Raw genomic sequence first — 16,961 nt, forward strand, 5'->3', positions numbered from 1 at the left:
GAGTTCAACAATTTCAGACCATAACCTCGGCCCCTATCTCTCTCTTTCTCTCACATGGCAGCTGTTGATCATCCTGTCATTGCCATTTCCACTTCATCTCAAGTCATCTTTTTTTCTTAACTTGTCCCATTACCATCTCCTTTTGCCTTGCACCATCATCCCTTTTGTCTCTTAATCTCTCCTACCTTCCACCCTAGCACAGACCTTCCCTTTTGTTCTTTCCCCCCCCCTCCTCCCTTTCTCTGCCCCTACACTTGCTTAAAAACCTGTTACATCTCCAACTTTTTCCAGTTCTGACGAAGGGTCACCGACCTGAAACATTAACTCTGTTTCTTCTCTCTACAGATGCTGCCTGACCTGCTGAGCATTTCCAGCATTTTCTGTTTTTATCCCAGGTATCTCTTGTTCTTTGTCTTGTTTCAAAGCCTCCTTTTTAAAAAAAAAAGTCATCCACTCTTGTTTTTGTGAAAAGATAATGCATTTACAGGGATGTTTTACGAGGTTAAAGGTGCTCTAAATGCAGTTTATTGTATGCCAACACTGGCTAACAAACATCTTATAACTGTGGTAATGGATGTTAATGAAAGGAGTAGAGATATAAAATGGCACCAGCACAATGTAGTAAAGCCTATATTAATGCCTGCAGTGTTTTGTTGGATTATTCATCAATAAATACCACTTTGGTTAATTAGTTTTGGCATCCAGAAAACTGGGATAGATTCTGAGAGTAGCTCACTGACCAGCTGCCTATGTCAACAGATTGACTTTTTACTTGCTCAGGCACCCAAAATGGCGGCTCTTCAGATAGCCTCCAGGAAGTGATTAAAAATGGTTGCCACGTAACTAGTAAGAATAAATAAACAATTTTTTAAACAGTTTAGGAACAGGAGGAATTGCTTCACATTGAGAATAAGTGTCTCACCTTCGTAAATATGATTTTATCCTTCTAGTTATTTAAGCATCTAAAAATTATGGGTAGTCTGTGTTGTGAACGCGCATGTACTGGGATGAGGGTTGAGACTGTTGACACAGTCATTTCACTTCAGATCCTTCCAGCTGTTGGAGACAGATTTATATCCCATCAGTCTGGCCTGGATTTAAACCAAGGGCTGTGGAAGTGTAAAGTCAGGATCGTATTCCACTGTATGGAATTTGATCCTGTTCTTCCACCTGCTGTAGAAGAAATAACAGGATAGACGCCTCCCGCCCCACCCCCAACTCCCCCGCCAACCTAAAATATTTCTCAAGTTGCCAAAAGAAATTGGGTGCCACTTATATTTTGAAGTTACTAATTGCTTCCACAGGTGTTCGCCTTAACTGAGTGGTGGCACTCTTGTCTCTGAGTCAGAAGGCCGTGGGTTCAAGCCCCACTCCAGAGACTTAAGCATATCATCTGACACTTCAGTGCAGTATTGAGGGAATGCTGCACTCCTGGATGCGCTCTCTTTCAGAAGAGACGTTAAACCGAGGCACTGTCTGCCCTCTCCAGTGTATGTAAAAGATCCCATTGCACTATTTGAAGAAGAGCAGGGGCATTCCCCTGGTGTCCTGGCCAACATCTATCCCTCAACCAACACTCCTACTAAAACAGATTATCAGGTCATTACCTTGCTATGCACAAATCGGCGACTGTGTTTCCTTGATTTAAAACTTCAAGAGTAATTCATTGGCTGTGAAGGGCTTTGGGACGACCTGAGGTCGTGAAAGGTACTATATAAATGATAGTTCGTTTCTCTTTAAACTTCAAAGGTTTCAGATTACATCATTAAACCATGACAGATGAAGCTTGATCAGCTGTGTTTTGTAATTTGATTTTCTCCCCTTTTCCCTGCACAGATTTTCCCTGCCATGCACCTTCACCAGCCAAGAGGACAAGCTGCCAGGCCTCTACCAATGCTGTCAAGCTGGGCACAAGGAGGTGTGTGAAAATGGCCCATGGTAACTTGGTCCCATGATTCACCCCCCCCACCCCACCTCGCCCTTCAACCTCTGCTCATGTGAAAGTGCCTGACTTCAGCTTTCCACCTCATAGAGTCATAGAGTCATAGAGTTTTACAGCACAGAAAGAGGCCCTTCGGCCCATCGTGTCTGCGCCGCCCATCCATCCCTGTCCAGTCTAATCCCATTTTCCAGCATTTGGTCCATAGCCTTGTATGCAATGGCATTTCAAGTGCTCATCCCATGACGGCACAGTTTACAAATTAGGAACTTGGCACGTGAGGATGTTAATGCTCTCGAAGTTAAAGCAACTTTGAGAATTCTTCCCGGATCAGATTTCTTCCTTGAAACCACCCTAAGTTGTTTTTTTTTAATGTATGCAAGGTATATTGGCAATTTAAAAAATATTTTGAGATTTCTATTCAGGGACAACTTGGTGATGTTGAGCATTGCAGCCTTAATATTTAGTATCATAAAGTAGGACAATGGAGGGTTGTTTCCCCCACTCTGACCAATGAGGTTATGCTCTGAGCAATGCAGAATGACAGCTGTGACATCTCTGTGCACGAGGGAGGGAATATTGGATCGGCACAGTTTATACCTCCTACCATCCAACTAAACTAGGTAATGGCAGAGGTTATATAAATGCAAGTCTTTTTTTGGGGAGCAAAGCTGCCCAGCTGCCCATTTAGCAACAACGTTGAGTGTTGTTGGAATTAACTGTATTAATTGTGTGCTGGAAGGGTTACAAAAGAAGTTCTATGTGGTGTATAAGTATTTGGTTTGCCTGCACACTTGAGCATGTAGTAGCTGTCTGGGCCTTCCACATAGATGCCAGGTGATATTCACACTGAAACATTAACAGGTGTGATCCCATTACTGCAGGTTTATTAAGAAATAACTTGCAATTGATTATTAGGCCTTTCTACATCCTGTATTATATATTGCATTAAAATGTAAGCAAATTAAACATTGAAGGAAATTCGAATGGTGTGCCAATCTCTTTTTGGGAAAAAAATATCACTGCCTACTTTTATTTGGTGTTTATGACTCCAAATCATGATCAGGCACTCTGAAGCACCACTTCATATTAAAATGAAGCTGCTCCAGGACACATGAACAGGAGTGAGGGGATTGGGAGGGAAATGAAGGACAAATGGCACGCCTCCTTGAGGCTGAAAATAAAAATTGTGGCTATCTCCAAATGGTAAGAAATATTTGCAGTTTTCTTCCTGCAGTGAGAGATGAGGGGAATTACTTCTGACAGAAAGTAGTCACCCCCTTGATGTCCTTTTCCTTTAACAAGGCACCATGTGGGAGGCAACTTGAGATTAAGGGGTAAGGAATTACGGGAAGGGTAGCAAATTGGAATAAAAAACAGAATGGAGTAGAGTGTCGTTGAGGGTAATTTCTCAGGTTGGATGTGACTAGCGGTGTCCACCGAGTTCTCTTCTGAGACCGCTTCTGTTCACTGTGTACATCAATTATTTGGATATACACCTGGAGGGAGTGATGTCCAGATTTGTATACAATACTAAAATAAAAGGCAAAGTGAATAATTCTAAGGACCAAAGAAAGCTGCAAGGGGATATTGATGGTGACATAGTTATAAGATCAAATGTAAGAGATTTGGGATAGGGAAGGGAGCAGGAGAAACCTTTTTACACAGAAGCTTATGAGGCTTTGGAATGCATTATCAGAGTTGATGAATAAAGCAGTGACCATGCTAACATTTAAGAATAGGTTGAAGCAAAGGGCGATAAAGTGACTGGAGCAAAGTGAGCACATGGGATTCGGACTGCTGCTCGAGCAGAGAATAAACATCAACACTGACTGGTTGGACTGAACAGCCTGTTTCCATGTTAGAATCACACACAAATGCCATGTCATTTTACGACAACAGCAACAACTTGCACTTGTATAGTGCCTTTAACGTAGTAAAACATCCCAAAGTGCTTCACAGAAGCGATTATCAAACAAAATTGGACACCGAGCCACAAAAGGAGATATTAGGACGGATGAGGTCGGTTTTAAGGAGGAAAGAGAGGCAGAGGTTTAGGGAGGGAATTCCAGAGCTTTGGGCCTCGGCAGCTAAAGGCACGGCTGGCAATGGTGGAGCGATTAAAATCATGGATGAACAAGAGGCCAGAATTGGAGGAGCGCACAGATCTTGAATGGTGAACGGGACTTGGTGCGAGTTAGGATACAGACAGCAGAGTTTTGGATGAGCTCAAGTTTATGTAGGGTGGAAGATGGGAGGCTGGCCAGGAGATCATTGGAATAGTCGAGACTAGAGTTAACCGGCATGGATGATGGTTTCAGCAGCAGATGAGCTGAGATAGGGGCGGAGCTAGTCAATGTTAGAGGTGAAAGAAGGCAGTCTTAGTGATGGAGCGGATATGTGGTTGGAAGCTCATCTCGGGATCAAATACGACACCAAGGTTGTGAACAGTCTGTTTCAGTCTCAGACAATTGCCAGGGAGAGGGATGGAGTCGGTGGCTAGGGAACAAAGTTTGCAGCGGGGACCTGAGACAATGGCTTCAGTCTTCCCAATATTTAGTTGGAGGAAATTTCTTCTCATCCAGTACTGGATGTTGAACAAGCAGTGTGACAAATCAGTGACAGTGGAGGGGTTGAGACAGATGATGGTGAGGTAGAGTTGGGTGTTGTCAATGCACATGTGGAACCTGACGTTGTGTTTACATATGATGTAGCCGAGCGGCAGCATGTAGATAAGAAATAGGAGGGGGGCCAAGGATAGACCCTTGGGGACTCCAGAGGTAATTGTGCAGGAACGGGAAGAGAAGCCTTTAAGGTGATTCTTTGGCTACGACTGGATCGATAAGAATGGAACCAGGCGAGGCAATCCCACCCAGCTGGATGGTAGAGGAGAGGCGTTGGAGAAGGATGACGTGGTCAACAGTGTCAAAGGCTGCAGACAGGTCAAGAAGGACGAGGAGCAATCGTTTACTACGGTCACAGAAACCTAGGATGTCATTTGTGACTTTGATAAAAAGCTGTTTAAAATCATGAAGGGTTTAGATAGAGTAAATAAAGATAAACTGTTTCCAATGGCTGAAGGGTCAATAACCAGAGGGCATAGATTTAAGGTGATTTGTGAAAGAACCAGAGGCGACATGAGGAAAAACTTTTTTACGCAACGAGTGGTTAGGATTTGGAATGCACTGCCTGATAGGGTGGTGGAGGTAGATTCAATAGTAGCTTTCAAAAGGGAATTGGATAAATACTTGAAGGAGAAAAAATTGCAGGGATATGGGGAAAGAGCGGGGGAGTGAGACTAATTGGATTACTCTTTATAGGTGCTGGTGTAGTCTCGAAGGGCCGGATGGGCTTCTGTACTGTATTATTCTATGATTGTATAAGGACCGTTTCACTACTGTGTCGGGGGCGGAAACCTGATCGGAGGGATTCAGACATGGAATTGCGGGAAAGATGGGCATAGATTTGGGAGGCAACAACACGTTCAAGGACTTTGGAGAGGAAAGCGAGGTTGGAGATGGGGTGGTAGCGAGGACAGAGGACTCGAGGGTGGGTTTTTTGATAGCTAGGAAGGAATGAAGTACAGACTTGCTTTTATATAGTGCCTTTTATGACCTCACGACATCCTAAAGCACTTTCCAGCCAATTAAGTACTTTTTAAGTGCAGTCACTGTTGATGTACAATGGGCGGCAAATTGCGCTCAACAAGGTCCCACAAACAGCATTGTGATAATGACCTGATAACCTGTTTTACTGATGTTGGTTGAAGGATAAATATTGGCCAGGACACCAAAGAAGTGAACGTTGAAGCCTTGAGGACAAGTTTTAACCAAACTATTACTTGAAAAGAGCAATATTGGCATAATTAGTTGTCCTCCAATTTCTCAGTTGCTTGTATTTAATTTACAGTGACCCAGGAGGTGGAATAGAGATGACTGAGTTTGTACGGGAAGCTACCCCTCCAGTTGGCTGCAGTTCACGCAATTCCTACGCTGGTCTGGACAGCAACCACCAGGTAACACCTTGTTGCTGCGGGCAGTGACTGCTGCTCAGAAGTGTTTCTTTTTTGCTTCGGTTCCAAAAATTTGTAGCCAAGTATCAAAACATTAGGAAACAGCAGGTTTGTTGCAAGCCATCAGAAACTTTTGCTAAAAAAGGACCTAATTTAGTCCTGGAAAATAACGGAGCTACATACCATAAGCACAGCCTTAAATTTCAAATGGAAGGAATTAGAAACACTTGTTCTTAGCATTTTCCTGGTTCCACTTTTCAAACAACTTTCAAAATTGTTTTTTAAAAATGTAATATAAACAGCATTTAGGTTACTGGAGTATCATCACTAGCGTATCACTGAGCCAAGACTCAAAATGGCAGATCTAGGAAATTAGGAAAAGATCTGACAAAAATAGAGCATTTTGTTCTTGGTTTATACTTTTTTCCCCTTAATGGTGTTAGAGATTAAATTAGGTTCTCTTCATATAAAAAAAAATGTCTGGAAACCATGCAGTCACTAAATCAATGTACTTGTCCCTAGAGTCAAAGCAACTACTGTGTTACAATGAGACAAAGTGACTTTAATTTACTAACATTTTAATTACAACATTGTTAGTGTTAATTCTGCACATAAACGCATCCTGATAACTATCTGCATAATTATCTATTGAATCTGGAAAATTGTTAGCTTGTCATCTTGTTTATCACCTTTGCAATATGGGTACTTGCCTTGTAATTCTCTATACTGCCTGCTGAAAATGATCGAAACAAACCCGCTTTAAGATCAAAATTGGAAAATGGCTATCAACAGGTCCTGGGAGACCAGCCTAAGCCTTTTAAACCATTTATAACTTTATTTAATTGTGAAGAAAACCCTTTGATGTTCTTTATCACTGGGCAAAGGAGTTGATCAACAGCCTCCAAGATATTTTTGCAACACTTTACCAGTTCAGCTGTTCTCTTCTATATCTTGTGCACAGGTGAGCACATAAAGGCTTTGTGCAGTCAGCTCAACCTCCGATATACATTTTTGTGTTTGGGACACTGGTCCAGGTTCAGTGTTCGAGTTAGTGAAGTGTTGTCTTTTATTATTGAGTGAACTATAGTAATCTAGTGCAATCACCTGTATTGAGGTTTTGCTACTCTTAATGTTTGATTTTTACTTTTGAATAAATCAGATCATAAATTGTAGCCCAAGCCATATTGTTGGATAAAGTCATTATTCGCCTGCTATCCAAAGGACTAGAAGAATATGAGAGGGCTTGTGACATTTCCAGTATGCAAATTACAGTAACGGATTCTGTTTGACCCTGAACGTTCCAATGTTGCTGAATATTGTGTATACAGCCACACTTGGGTTCAAAGGGAGTGTGTGCTCACTTACAAGAGTGGTCCTTTGCACTGAGCATAAATATCTGGTATAGTTTGAAAAACATAACAGATTAATAAAGTTTGTATATTTTTTATAAAACTACTGCTGTGAATATGATAATTATTTAACACATTGTTTAGACAAGGCCTGAAAACAGAATTTGTAAGTTTAAAGACATTTAATTTTGGCATTCGGCTCACGAGTGTTGGATTGAATAGCCCGCTGACTCTTCCTTTCTTGGCTCACACATGAAGAATGATAACTTGGGTGAGGTGCTGGAGGGTGTTCATGGAACCACAACTCAGCAAGAGTAAGCACCATCAGAGGAGAGAAGAAAACAATGAGAAGAGTGCAGTGGAATTGCACAATTCCACTTATAAAGTGATGTGCCCTGAAGACTTGGTGCTTTAAAAAAAAAAAATTATAGCATTCACCAGTGGTGATACGGCACTGATCAGATTGATTCCCTCCATTTCACAATGAGGTACTTTATCACTAAATGGCACACGATCCCTTGACAACAGTGTTAGATACAGTCCTATGTTCAACCACTGAATGGTTGGCTTTTACATAAGTGTATTTGTGGTTTTATGTTGTGCTTTATGAACCCGTTGGAAAATCCTTGCTGCATTCATTGTGCTTGCTGGTAATTTTAGATTTATATTTGAGCTTTACTCCCTCATGAGTTTAACGCATCCTAATACACAGTGTACACTGCGATTAGCATAACATATACAGTCTTCCTGCAATGCCTACGATTACTGTTTCTCTGGAGTGCTCTCTGTATCATAATTCTCATCTCATTCACAGGATAAATTTATGATTGTACTTCATTCAAGTTATGTATAGAAGTGACAAATCTTATTAAGATTGGGTTAAGGGTAGTCTATTTGTAGCAGAGGAAAGTTTAATAACATTAGGACGGGCTTTGGTGTTTGAAGTAAATTGTGCCATATATGCAACTTAGATACAGGAAACTCTCGATTTACCGGCACCTAAATAACAGTAAATCTCTGTTAACCGGCAAAATTCAGGAGTAGGTTCAGGTAAGTTTTACTTCATATTCGTGGCTGTTCCTGGATCTGTGGCTGCGTAACCGGGGTTCCTGTACCCGTTGCTAAGCAACAGGGACGCTTGGTCTGTGGCCGGGGTTCCTGCACCTGTTGCCATGCAACAGGGAAGCCTGGATCTGTTGCTGTGTACGGGGATCTCGTACCTTTTACTATACCTCTCTAATCCAGACTTTTTGATAAACCGGCACCACGCCGATCCTGTTGGTGCCGGATAAAAAAGAGTTTCCTGTACTTTATAAAAAATTAAAAAAAAACTTGGCAATCTCCTGTAGTGTCAGAAATGGGGAGTCAAGACTGAGTGTAGCATGCTGGAGTTCTCCATTAAGGAAGCAGTAGCAGGGCATTTGGAAAATCATAATGCAGTCAAGCAGAGTCAGCATGGTTTTATGAAAGGGAGACCACACCTTGAGTACTGCGTACAGTTTTGCTCTCCTTATTTAAGGAAGGATATACTTGCATTGGAGGCAGTTCAGAGGCGATTCACTAGGTTAATTTCAGAGATGAGGGGTTTGACTTGTGAGGAAAGGTTGAGCAGGCAGGGCCTATACTCATTGGAATTTAGAAGAATGAGAGGTGATCTTATTGAAACATATAAGATAATGGGAGGACTCGAGAAGGTAGATGCCGAGAGGATGTTTCCCCTTGTGGGGAAATATAGAACTCGGTGGGGGGGGGCATAGTTTCAGAATAAAGGGTCGCCCTTTCAGAACTGAGATGAGGAGGAATTTCTTCTCTGAGCATCGTAAATCTGTGGAATTCTCTGCCCCAGAGAGCTGTGGAGGCTGGGTCATTAAATACATTTAAGGTGGAGATACACAAATTTTTGCAAGATAAGGGAGTGAAGGGTTATGGGGAGCAGGCAGGGAAGTGGCTTTGAGCCCAAGATCAGCTATGATCTTATTGAATGGCGGAGCAGGCTCGAGGGGCCTATTCCTGCTCGTATTTTTAATGTTTCTTATCTACCTTTAGGTGAAGCAGGGTTGGGGGGTATTAATGGGACTGAGGCATGCAGTTGTATACTCTGCCTTTATTTTAAAATAATACTTCAATACAATATTATTATTTGAAGTTAAATAGTAAAACTTAGGGCAGCTTGGGAAGCAGAGTAAATTGAGGCACAGACGTTTCTCTGCAGTTTTGGCTGAGGAGCTTGTAGATGCAGAACTGAGATGCTACAGTGCCACTGCTGGTAGGGCAGTGTAATTGCAGCACAAGTTTACATATGGAGTTTCCATTATAACAGGAATTTATAATGGAAACATTTGATGAGAGGTGCTCGCAGAACTAAGATTTTTCATATGTTGTATAGATGGTTGCTTCATAGGTTCGAACACTGAGTGGTTTAAAGTGTTAGAATCTGCACTTTCACTTGAATGACCTGGGTTTAAACTCAGCCCGGATTGATGGAATGTAAATCTTCTCTGCTGGATGTGTCTCCTTTGTGGATGTCGGGGTAGTAAGGGATTGATTGTGGGTAATCTGATCTCAGTTGGTGGTGAACACTCCTCCACAGCACAAATTGGCTTGAAGTTGTCACTTTCACTTCGAATCCACAAGAATGGCTGATGTGGAAAAATTTGCAATAAGGGTTTCCTTCTGAGATTGCAGTTTAGGCATATTGTTGAGGTATAAGAGTCTGTGTAGGGCCTGTGCTTTACATTATTAGGGAGTGTTTGCTGATAAAAGCGGGAAAATGTTCCATTCTCTAATCCTGACATTCTGTATCGATGAGAATGAAATTCATGAAAAAATTAAATTTGACAAAAGATTGCAGTCATATACATGTTGATTTCATGATGGGGCATAAGAACAGGGGAAATTAGAGACAGCATAAAATCCAAAGATAGGGCGTATAAAATAGCCAAAAAAAGCGCCAGAGCGGAAGATTGGGAACAGTTTAAGATAGAGCAAAGGAGGGCAAAGGGCATGATCAAGAGGGGCAAAATAGCTTACGAAAACAAGCTGGCGGAAAATATAAAAACTAACTCCAAAAGCTTTTATAAATATATCAAAAGGAAAAGACTGGTGAAAACCAAAGTTGGTCCATTGCAGTCAGATACGGGGGAATATATAATGGGAAATAAGGAAATGGCAGATCAACTAAATGCATACTTTGGGTCAGTCTTTACGAAGGAAGACACAAAAAACCTCCCTGGGATATCGGGAAAAATAGGGACATTGGCAAAGGAGGAACTGACGCAAATCAATATCTCTAAGGATATGGTGTTAAGGAAGCTAAAGGGATTGAAGGTGGACAAATCCCCAGGGCCTGATAACATGCATCCTAGGGTACTGAAGGAGGTGGCCCTAGAGATAGCGGATGCACTAAGGATGATTTTTCAGAATTCATTAGACTCGGGAACAGTGCCGATGGATTGGAGGGTAGCTAACGTTACCCCACTATTCAAAAAGGGGGGTAGGGAAAAAGCAGGTAATTACAGACCTGTAAGCCTTACATCAGTTGTGGGCAAAATGCTGGAGTCCATCATTAAGGATGAAATAGCGGAGCACTTAGCAAATGGGGACAGGATAGGACAGAGTCAACATGGATTTACAAAGGGTAAATCGTGCTTGACTAATCTATTGGAATTTTTTGAGGGAGTAACTGGTAGAATAGATGGGGGAGAGCCAGTAGATGTGGTGTACCTGGACTTCCAAAAGGCCTTCGATAAGGTCCCACATAAAAGATTAGCATGGAAAATTGAGGCTCATGGGATAAAGGGGAAAGTTTTGGCGTGGATAGGGAACTGGCTGTCAGATAGAAAACAGAGAGTTGGAATAAACGGCTCATTTTCTGAATGGCAGGCAGTAACAAGTGGGGTACCACAGGGATCTGTCCTGGGCCCCCAGCTGTTCACAATTTACATTAATGACCTGGATCAGGGAGTCGGATGCAGCATTTCCAAATTTGCAGACGACACTAAACTAGGAGGTGGGGTGGGCTCAGAGGAAGAGACCAGGAAGCTCCAGAGCGATTTGGACAGACTGGGCGATTGGGCGGATAAATGGCAGATGAACTATAATGTGGACAAGTGCGAAGTTATCCACCTTGGGTGCAGGAACGGGAGGGCAAATTATTATTTAAATGGCAATAGATTGGGAGAGGGGGAAGTACAGAGAGACCTGGGTGTTCTTGTACACCAGTCACTGAAGGCGAGCATGCAGGTGCAACAGGCGGTCAAGAAGGCAAACGGTATGCTGGCCTTCATAGCAAAAGGGTTAGAATACAGGAACAGGGATACCTTGCTGCAGCTGTACAGGGCACTGGTGAGACCACACCTCGAGTACTGTGTACAGTTTTGGTCGCCTCATCTGAGGAAGGATGTTCTTGCCATGGAGGGGGTGCAGCGGCGATTCACCAGGCTGATACCAGGAATGGCGGGAATGACCTATGAGGAGAGACTATGTAGTTTAGGGATGTACACACTGGAGTTTAGAAGATTGAGAGGGGACCTCATAGAAGTGTATAAAATTCTGACAGGTCTAGACAGACTGGATGCAGAAGGAATGTTTCCCTTGGCGGGTGAGAACAGAACTAGAGGACATAATTTAAGGATAAGGGCTAAACCATTTAGGACAGAGATGAGGGGGAATTTCTTCACTCAGAGAGTGGTGAACCTGTGGAACTCATTGCCACAGAGGGCAGTGTACGCCAGCTCATTAAATATATTTAAGAGGGAATTAGATATATTTCTACGGGCAAAAGGGGTTAAGGGTTACGGAGAGAAGGCGGGGACGGGATACTGAATTAAAGGATCAGCCATGATCTCATTAAATGGCGGAGCAGGCACGAAGGGCCGAATGGCCTACTCCTGCTCCTATCTTCTATGTATCTATGTATGTAACATAAGAAATAGGAGCAGGAGTAGGCCAATCGGCCCCTCGAGCCTGCTCCGCCATTCAATAAGATCATGGCTGATCTGATCCTAACCGCCAATCCACTATCACAGAACCATCTCCTGAATCTAACAGAATTAGACACACGAAATAGGAGCAGGATCAGGCTACACGGGCCCGCTCCGCTACCCACAGGGCCATGACCGATCCGAACCTAGACTCGTGTCCAAATTCCTGCCCGCTCCCTGTAACCCTTAATTCCCTTTACTTCTAGGAAACTGTCTATTTCTGTTTTAAATTTATGTAATGATGTAGCTTCTACAGCTTTTTGGGGCAGCATATTCCATGGACCTACCACCCTCTGAGTGAAGTAGTTCCTCCTCATCTCAGTTTTGAAAGAGCAGCCCCTTATTCTAAGACTATGCCCCCTAGTTCTAGTTTCACCCATCATCAGGAACATCCTCCCCGCATCCACCCGATCCAACCCCTTCACAATCTTATATGTTTCAATAAGATCGCCTCTCATTCTTCTGAACTCCAATGAGTAGAGTCCCAATCTACTCAATCTCTCCTCATATGTCCATCCCCTCATCCCCGGGATTAACCGAGTGAACCTTCTTTGTACTGACTCGAGAGCAAGTATGTCTTTTCTTAAGTATGGACACCAAAACTGTATGCAGTATTCCAGGTGCGGTCTCACCAATACCTTGTACAACTGAAGCAATACCTCCCTATTTTTATATTCTATCCCCCTAGCAATGAAAGCCAATATTCCATTGGCCTTCTTAATCACTTGCTGCACCTGCATACTAACCACATTTTGCTGGAGCGGGGCATCTCACGACGTGTTAGACTAACAATTGCACATTTAGGTTTTAAAACATTTTCCCCCACAAAGTTGCTGGAAGTGCGAGCTGATAATGGCACAGCGAGGCCAACAGGGCGTCTGGGACCTTGGTGAACACTGAAACAAACCGTGTACAGGAAACTCTTGTTTAAACAGCGCCTAAATATCCGGAATTCTCTATTAACCGGCAAAATTCTCACTCCAAAAACAACACCTCAATAACCGGCAATGTTGCAGAGTCCGAGTCTCCCATGGTGGCCGAGTTAGTCAGTGGGGGTAGTTCTCCAAACTGCCACTTCTTGGCACTGTCGAAGTCCAAACACCTCAATAACAGGAGCCTGACTCTCCCGCGCTGCTGGTAGTCTCTTCCGATCCGCCATTTTACAGGGGTATTGTGTGTCTCCACGCTGCTGGTAGTCATTGCATTGCATTACCCTCAACTGGCAGTACTGTACTTAATCAAGCATCTTCCACCATCCATTTAATACAACATTCTGTAGGTGAGTACCCAATTACTGTATACTGCACATTTCTGGATTTTCTTATTTTTCTTTGTTAAAAATAGCCTCGGTAGATAACCCTCTCCGTCATCCGGAATTTTTGATCAACCGGCAACACGCCGGTCTCGTCGGTGCCGGATACCAAAGAGTTTCCTGTATCTCCTTAACCAAAGAGAATAAAGCATGAAGAAATAAACCGAGAAAGGACTGAGATGGAAGTTTAAATTAGAATGGGTGAATTCACTGTCAAATCAGGCACAGAGAGGGAGAGAGAAAGAAAGATTGGATTAAGAGAGAGGAAAAAAGAGACAGAAAGGAAAAGTAAGAAAACATTTAAAATTTCACATTTTTAAAATCTCCTAAAACAATTTGCAACCTGAAGGAATGAGACTCCACTTATAATTGTTTACTTTCTGGACAAGAGAGATTGATTGGCAGTTATTAACAATTATCACGTCATTAAAAAGTTACTTGCACTGATCATTACTAGGCTTAACTTTCTGTGGGGAGCTTAATGGTCAATTAATGTGCAAATACAGCAACTTAATGAAAATCACGGAAGTTAAAGGCGAGAACGGTGGTGGCGCAAATCATCCAGTAACTTGTGGTGATTCACAATTCACGGGGTATTTCTTCCTCACTAAAAGCACCTGGCCAATTTTGCGCATTAATAATGGTGAGCGTCGTTTAGACGCCTTTATTTTTTCAGCAAAATCTGGCCCATTATGTTTTCTGACCAAGTAAAACAATTATTTTTTGAAAATATTGTAAATGTTACACAACCTGTAACTTCTATTCTGTTATTTGTGGCACTCTGAGAAGATTATGTTGAATTATAAGGAATAAAGAGAACTGACTTTTTGATGTGCGTAGGTGGGTTGGGTAGTAATGGATAGGAATGTGCAATAGTAGATGAGATAGTAATTGCAACTTGGGGATTTTATTATTTCCAAGATGAGTTTTTTTCATAGAAACATAGAAGATAGGAGCAGGAGTCGGCCATTCGGCCCCTTGAGCCTGCTCCGCCATTCAATGAGATCATGGCTGATCATCCAAACTCAGTACCCTGTCCCTGCCTTCTCCCCATATCCCTTGATCCCTTTAGCCTTAAGAAATATATCTAACTCCTTCTTGAATATATTTAATGAATTAGCCTCAACTGCCTTCTGTGGTAGAGAATGCCACAGGTTCACCACTCTCTGGGTGAAGAAATTCCTCCTCATCTCTGTCCTAAATGTGACCCCTGGTTCTGGACTCCCCCGCCATCGGGAACATCCTTCCTGCATCTTGTCTGTCTAGTTCTGTTAGAATTTTATAAGTTTCAATGAGATCCCCTCTCATTCTTCTAAACTCCAGCGAGTATAAGCCCAATCGACCCAATCTCTCTTCATACGTCATTCCTGCCATCCCAGGTATCAGTCTGGTGAATCTTCGCTGCACTCCTTCCATGGCAAGAACATCCTTCCTCAGATAAGGCGACCAAAACTGCACACAATACTAAAGGTGTGGTCTCACCAAGGCCCTGTACAACTGCAGCAAGACATCCTTGTTCCTGTACTCGAATCCTCTCATTACAAAGGCCAACATACCATTTGCCTTCTTAACCACTGCTGCACCTGCATGCTTACCTTCAGCGACTAGTGCACAAGGACACCCAGGTCTTGTTGCACTTCCCCTTCTCCCAATCTATTGCCATTCAGATAATCTGCCTTCCTGTTTTTGCCACCAAAGTGGATAACCTCGCATTTATCCACATTATACTGCATCTGCCATGCTTCTGCCCAATCACCCAACCTGTCCAAATCATACTGGAGTTTCTCGGCATCCTCCTCACAGCACACACGCCCACCCAGCTTTGTGTTGTCTGTGCCGTCAAAAGCCTGTGGCTTCCTGCCCAGCGCAGAAGAAGTTTGTGAAAAGCTGGACATGATGAAACATTTGAAATAGTTACAACTGTTGCTCAGCAGGAGAGGTGTCCTAATTTTATATTTGAGACTTCTGGTTTTGGAGTTGAACCTGATTAAACTAGATAATTCCCCTCCTGAAAAAAGTGCTTTTCAAAAATTAGGGTTAAACCTGAGAATATTAAGACACATCAGTGTTGGGGCACTGCAGTTGTTGGGTGAGTCACACAACTACTTGCCCCTTTTGGCACAGTCACCATCAATGTAGAAGCACTGGCAATGCAACTCCTGATGCTTGTCGACCTCTTTTAGCATTAGACATTGTGAAGACAGCTCTTAAGCATTTATTTACAGAAAATATTTTTTGTTCTTTCCAAAATTGCTTTACTGATTTAAATCCATAGTTTTCTAATGGATTCTTAAGGCTAAAGTGATCACTTAAGGCTAAAGGGATCAAGGGATATGGGGAGAAAACAGGGACAGGGTAGTGAATTTGGATAATCAGCCATGATCTCATTAAATGGCGGAACAGGCTCGAGGGGCCGAATGGCCTACTCCTGCTCCTATATTCTATGTTTCTATGTAATGAACATTTTGTTTTGTTTCTGATTGGAGAAAGCAGGTATTTGCCTGAAGCTGATTTCATCCTATCTTTTTTAACGTGAAATCAGAAAAAAAATTAGACCAACTTGTTTTTGACAAGGGATAAAAATAAAAGTTATAAAATTAGAATGAATTGTTGCTTTATAATGTTGCTGAGGCTTCAAAAGGGAAATGCTGCCTGCGACAACATCACAAACCATGGAATGAGATGGCTGCTATGATCCTTCCAGCTGTATTCCACAGATGATGTTTCTACGGTTCAGCAGAACTGAAATCATAGTGTTCCATCGAGTATTCAGTCATTTGTGCTTCCATTTATCCTTGTAATCTCTAGTTCCATATTTATCCATGCATTCATTTATCTCGTGTTTTATACAAGTTAATTAACATAGCAAATCATTTTATGCTAGGTCAGTTGAGTATGTCCAAAGATGTCATGTCATGTACCTACAGTACTGAGGCCAGACCTCACCTACTGTGTTCAGTTTTGGCACCAATGCATAGGAGAAACATTCAAACCGTGAAGTCGGTGCAGAGATGAGCCAGGAGGTTAATCTCTAACATCAAAGAATTAAGCTATGAGGAAAGAACAGTGAATTTTGCAAGGATGTGGCTGATCAGAGACTTTACAGAAGCATACAAGATGTTAAACAGCATTGATGAAGAGCACTACTTCAAGGTTTGCCAGGTTACTAGAACAAGGAATAAGTTAAATTTTGGCTAAGGAAAATGTTGCAACAGATGTAAAGAAGAACTTCTTTACACAAAAAGTGGACAAGACTTGGAATGGTCTTCCAGGGAGAATAGAGGAAGCAAAAACCTTACATTCATTCAAAGACAATTGGATGTACAGCAGTTGACCGTCACATTTTGCACAGACAGTTGGCCTCTGT

General features: G+C 42.4%; 1 protein-coding gene across 5 annotated transcripts in view; it reads left to right on the forward strand.

The window, feature by feature from the left end:
• Positions 1-16,961, forward strand: part of pcnx1 (pecanex 1) — a 372,844-nt gene that overhangs the window by 97,995 nt on the left and 257,888 nt on the right. For 3 of the 5 annotated variants that reach the window (XM_086003620.1, XM_086003621.1, XM_086003623.1), the window contains exon 3: positions 5,849-5,954. The exons of 1 other annotated variant lie outside the window; for it this stretch is intronic. In XM_086003620.1, the coding sequence (XP_085859746.1) occupies positions 5,849-5,954 (106 nt within the window). Of the gene's footprint in view, positions 1-1,836; positions 1,919-5,848; positions 5,955-16,961 lie in introns of all 5 variants that reach the window. One more of the 5 variants, XM_086003622.1, reaches the window with a different exon arrangement.

Source organism: Somniosus microcephalus, chromosome 12 (genome assembly GCF_052327205.1).
Source record: "Somniosus microcephalus isolate GS21.2 chromosome 12, FLI_Smic_1.0, whole genome shotgun sequence".
Taxonomy (NCBI): Eukaryota; Metazoa; Chordata; class Chondrichthyes; order Squaliformes; family Somniosidae; genus Somniosus; species Somniosus microcephalus.